The sequence below is a fragment of the Glycine max genome, chromosome 17, assembly GCF_000004515.6.
Source record: "Glycine max cultivar Williams 82 chromosome 17, Glycine_max_v4.0, whole genome shotgun sequence".
Classification (NCBI taxonomy): domain Eukaryota; kingdom Viridiplantae; phylum Streptophyta; class Magnoliopsida; order Fabales; family Fabaceae; genus Glycine; species Glycine max.
The window spans coordinates 26,381,976-26,387,746 of NC_038253.2; the positions used below are offsets into that span (position 1 = coordinate 26,381,976).

The following is a 5,771-nucleotide window of genomic DNA, read 5'->3' on the forward strand; positions in this document are numbered from 1 at the left end:
AATCTTTGGAAAGGTTTGTGAAATCCTCTCTATAACGGCTCGCCTCGTCGCTACGATATCAACACTCTAATACCCGATAATTTCAATTTTTATTAAAAAGAACTACTTTAATTTTTGCTTATGAAAATAGAAGTAATTTTGTCTCGACATACATTCATCCAACAACACGTCATTAATTAAGTGAATATACATAATTATATAGAACAATAACTCGGTACACGTCATACACATAATGAAAATTAAAGTTGTTCATAAGTATAATTAAAATCCAAGTTTTACATCTTTAACCCAACAAAATAGAACTTGAAAACCAACTACGGAGGAGTTGATTACAAAACACAACTCTCTCCCAAAATAACGCCAACGTCATCAAGTTGGCCCGACGGCTCCTCACCCGAATTTCACTTCCTGCACCCTGCTGCTGTCATTCTGCTCCCACGAACAATGTTTGTGATCATCACAGGTATCAACCACATGATACAACATTGCAAGGGTGAGTTCATTATAAAAAGAACCAATATCAATTCCAAATAACCACAATTAGCAACCAACGTAGGCAAACATGATGAGCATACACAAAATTCATTATTCAACACTCATATCCAACAAATATTCATCATCCACATTCAACAATTACTCATCATCCATCCATGCACCCAATCAAGACTGCACAGAATGATGCATGCACCTGACTCAACACTCAAATGCAATGTGGTACGTACCAACAACAATCAAATCTCAGGAAATAGCCTAAGCGTGTCCACACGACACTCTCACTTAGGGAACTGTGCTGAGTTCGTCGGGACCACCCGATTGTGCACGTAACAGCCCCCCTCCCATAGGTGATCAGCCTGGGAGCCCAAAGGTCTTCCCTACCAGGTGACAGCCCCCTCAGTACAAAGTACACTTGGCCACAGTTACTCTATTTCCTGTGTCGTATGAGCTATGATCACGACCAAAAGTAAGTGCCAAAGACCATGGACCAATTAAAGCGCCTAAGCATCCCCTCATAAATGCTTAGATTCTCTAACCACGCTAGTTACCCATGTCTGGGCCATTCGACATGGTCAGTGCACTTTACCCCCCATGACATACACTCCATACGACGTATGAACGTGGCCAAAAGCTAGTGCCAAAGACCCTGGAAGGTTAGTGCATAGTGCCCCCCACGAACATACACAACATCCAACGTATGAACGTGGCCAAAAGCTAGTGCCAAAGACCCTGGAAGGTCAGTGCACCATGCCCCCCACGAACATACACAACATGCACATGTCAATGCATTTCCAACATCAATTAACATTCCATTTCCATGTCATTCTCAACATAAATATCATCTCGTCTCAATGACGTTATCAACAACAACAGCAACCTCATTTCATATTCACATATTCATCAATAATAACAATTCATGTTGACATGGTCTTTATTAACAACGTCATCTCAAATCAATATCATCATAATTATCATTATCATCACATATCAATTAAAATCCTCAATAGCGACATCAACAACAAATCGCATTTCGCACATATATATTTCTTTCGTGCCTGAGATTCACACTCACAGGTCTTCAAACAACACAACAATATCATTCATCACAATATATATATATATATATATATATATATATATATATATATATATATATATATATATATATATATATATCGCATCCCATTCGTCAAAACATAGGTTCTCCTAAAAAACCAGCATGCATATCAATAACAATTTTATCGCATCCCATTAATTCAAAACATAATATTCTTGAAAGAAAAATCAGCATGCAACAGGGACAGACAAATATCCTCATAGCTAGGTTTCCTGACCCTAGCTATGGTGTTAAAACGGTAAATTTTATAATAAACTCCCCTCACCTATCGTGAGCTACCCTGCGGGTTCCTCGTGCGTCACTTGAAGATTCCTTTTTCTTCTCCGCTCGTCGGTTCCATGCAAGCCTCTACCATGCCAAAATGAAGGAGACTTAATATGGATTTTCAGAAACAAAGCTAACAACAATGCTCTAGGTCAAACACCCACATCACTACATGGAAGAGCTGAGAGCATTTCGGGTTTTACAAAGGAAGCGTAAAACACGAAATGGCGGTTCCAAAGTCAAAAAAGATGAAAAGACAAGCTGAAACTAACAAGAAACAAACATGGAATCATGGTTACCTCAAAGGAAAATGAAAGGTCAGATTAGGGTTTCGTTCTCTACCGAAACCGCGGGCCAAGTTGGAAAATTTCGCTTTGATTGAAGGGTTGCTCTCGGTGTGGGATTTCAACGGAGAACAACGGCGATTTGCAGTGGCTAATGGTGGCTGTGAGTGATGGATAAAGTTCTTGGGACGTTAGAAATGGCTTTGGCAGAAAGAAAGGAGAAGAAATGGCATTTTTCCTAAGCTACACGAAAGCGAAGGCTAAAACGCTCAAGTGAGAAATGCTCTCGGAAACAGAAGCCTCTCACACACCCCAGACGTCTTCTCAAAGATCCCAACGGTAAGATCGTGGACAAGTGTCTTGTGAAGCTTTAGGCCGAATTTGGAAAAGATCCAACGGTTAACGAAGGCGGGGCATCATTTTTACCAAGGCAGCTCATGTAGCTTCCTCAAGAAGCTTCATTAAGAGGCTTCCTCAAGAAGCTTCCTCGTGGCTTCTTTGAGAAGTTTTCTCAAGAGGTTTCTTTGAGAAGTTAGATCCTTATCTACCCACACCCCTCTATTAACTAAATTAATCTCCTTGAAAATAATTACGGATAAAAATAACGCAACAAATATAATCAAACATCAAACATAATTACTAAAAATATATAGATATATATCAGGGTGTTACAACTCTCCCACCCTTTTAGAAATTTCGTCCTCGAAATTTACCTTACTCAAACAAGGATGGGTGAGCTTCTCGCATCTGACTTTCCAATTGCCACGTGGCATCTTCTCCTGATGCACCTCCCCAAATCACCTTGATCAACAGAATCTCTTTCCCTCTTAGGTGTTTTGTTCGCATATCCTCGATCCTCAAAGGCAATGTTTCATATGTCAAATTCTCCTTCACTTGTACATCATCCCATTCAATTACATGGGATGGATCATGGATATACTTATGGAGTTGAGACACATGAAAGACATTGTGAAGATTAGAAAGAGATGGGGGTAATGTAATTTGGTATGCCACCGGGCCAACTCTCTTAAGAATTTGGAAAGGACCAATAAAGTGAGGTGTGAGTTTTCGGGATTTCAATGCTCGACCAACCCTAGTCCACGGAGTGACTCTCAAGAATACATGATCACCAACCTCGAATTCCAGATCTTTCCTCCTCTTATCATGATAACTTTTCTGCCTACTATGAGCAGTCCTCATCCTTTCTTGGATCAACTTGATCTTCTCTGTGGTTTGTTGTACCACTTCCAGTCCTAAGGTAAGGCCTTCTTCGGGCTCTAACCAACATAAGGGTGTCCTACACCTTCTACCATACAAAGCTTTATAGGGAGCCATGCCAATGGTAGAGTGAAAACCGTTATTATAAGTGAATTCTATCAATGGAAGAAAACTCTCCCAGCTTCCCTTCTGTTCTAAGACACACGCCCTCAAAAGGTCCTCCAATGGCTGAATGGTCCGTTTAGTTTGGCCATCAGTCTGAGGATGGTAGGCTGAACTTAGTCTAAGCTTGGTTCCTAATGCTTTGTTCAAACTCTCCCAAAATCTAGAGGTGAATCTAGGATCTCTATCTGATACTATGGCACACCATGTAATCTGACAATCTCACTTATATACAAGGTGGTAAACTTCTCCAAGGAAACTATGATATTAATGGGAATGAAGTAAGCAGACTTAGTCAATCTGTCAACAATAACCCAGATAGAATCTAAACCTCTAGGGGTTCTAGGTAGTCCTACCACAAAATCCATGGAAATATTGTCCCACTTCCACTGGGGTATCTCTAAGGATTGTAACTTCCCTGAAGGTCTCTGATGTTCTATCTTAGCCTTCTGACAGACTAGGCATGCATACACAAACTCACTAACCTCTCTCCTCATGTTGGGCCACCAAAACATCGTCTTTAAATCCTGATACATCTTGGTAGCACCAGGATGGATGCTCAAATTACTCCTATGTCCTTCCTCTAAGATCATCTTCTTAAGTTCAAGCACATTGGGAACACAAATCCTATTTTGAAGTCTCAAAACTCCATCTGATCCAACATTGAAACTACTATCCCTTCCTGACTCTATAGCCTCTAACTGAGTCCTTAGAAAAGGATCAATCTTCTGACCTTCCCTAATATCACCTAGTAACTCACTAGTGATACTCAAAGTTCCTAATCTCCACTATTAGGAGTAACCTCACATGCAAGACTAAGGTCTCTAAACTGTTCTAGGAGATCCATCTCTCTAACCATCAAGGCAGAAATATGTAGAGATTTCCTACTCAAGGCATTAACCACTACATTGGCTTTACTGGGATGGTAGCTAAGCTGAAAATCATAATCTTTAAGAAACTCTAATCATTTCCTTTGTCTCATGTTCAACTCCTTCTGACTAAACAAGTACTTAAGGCTCTTATAATCACTAAACACCTCGAACTTAGAGCCAAATAGCTAATGCCTCCAAATCTTAAGGGCAAAAACTACAACAGCCAACTTTAGATCATGGGTGGGATAATTGCTCTCATGAGTCTTAAGCTGTCTAGAAGCATAGGCCACCACTTGGCCATTTTGCATCAACACTCCGCCTAAACCCATCTTTGATGCATCACAATACACCTCAAATGGTTCTCTCAGGTTAGGCAAAACTAGCACTAGAGCAGTCGTCAATCTTACCTTAAGGGTTTGGAAACTATGCTCACATTGGATATCCCACATAAAAGCTTGACCCTTACGAGTCAGTTTAGTCAATGGTAGAGCCAACTTGGAGAAACCTTCTATGAATCTCCAGTAGTATCCTGTTAAGCCTAGAAAACTCTTAATCTCAAAAACAGACTTAGGACTCTCCCACTTAAGAACAACTTCTATCTTAGATGGATCTACAGCTATACCCCCTTGAGATATTACATGCCCTAGGAAACTAACTTTCTCTAACCAAAACTCATACTTGGACAACTTAGCATAGAGTTGCCGGTCCTTAAGGGTATGCAACACAATCCTCAAATGTTCTTCATGTTCCTTTCTAGTCTTGGAGTATACCAAAATGTCATCTATAAATACTACCACAAAACTATCAAGGTGAGGGTGAAAATCTCTATTCATGTAGTCCATAAACACTCCTGGAGCATTAGTCACACCAAAGGGCATGACTAGATACTCATAGTGACCATAACGGGTCCTAAAAGCAGTCTTTGGTATATCCTCAGACTTCACTCGGTTCTGATGATAACCCGACCAAAGGTATATCTTGCTAAACACACAAGCTCCTACCAGCTGGTCCATAAGGTCATCTATTCTAGGCAAAGGGTACTTATTCCTAGTCGTCACCTTATTCAGCTGGCGGTAATCCACACACAACCTCATGGTTCCATCTTTCTTCTTCACTAGCAACACTGGGGCTCCCCATAGAGACACGCTAGGCCTAACAAATTGCTTATCCAACAACTCCTCTAACTGTTTCTTAAACTTAGCTAACTCTATAGGAGACATCCTATAAGGAGCTATGGATATGGGTCCAGCACCAGGTACTAAGTCTATGGAAAACTCTATCTCTCTCTCAGGTGGCAGACCGGATATATCCTCAGGAAACACTTCAGGAAACTCTCTGACAATAGGGAGGTCACACATA

The 5,771-nt window shown here is 40.6% G+C and overlaps 1 protein-coding gene across 1 annotated transcript; it reads right to left on the minus strand.

The window, feature by feature from the left end:
- Window positions 1–2,874: 2,874 nt before the first annotated feature.
- On the minus strand, window positions 2,875–3,495 carry LOC112999937 (uncharacterized). Its single transcript, XM_026126357.1, has one exon. It carries the CDS (start codon window positions 3,493–3,495, stop codon window positions 2,875–2,877), a length of 621 nt encoding a protein of 206 aa, XP_025982142.1.
- Window positions 3,496–5,771: the final 2,276 nt, after the last annotated feature.

Bases quoted from the DNA above. Each gene is read 5' to 3' on its own strand.
- LOC112999937 (XM_026126357.1), bottom strand. From the start codon at position 3,495: ATGGCTCCCTATAAAGCTTTGTATGGTAGAAGGTGTAGGACACCCTTA.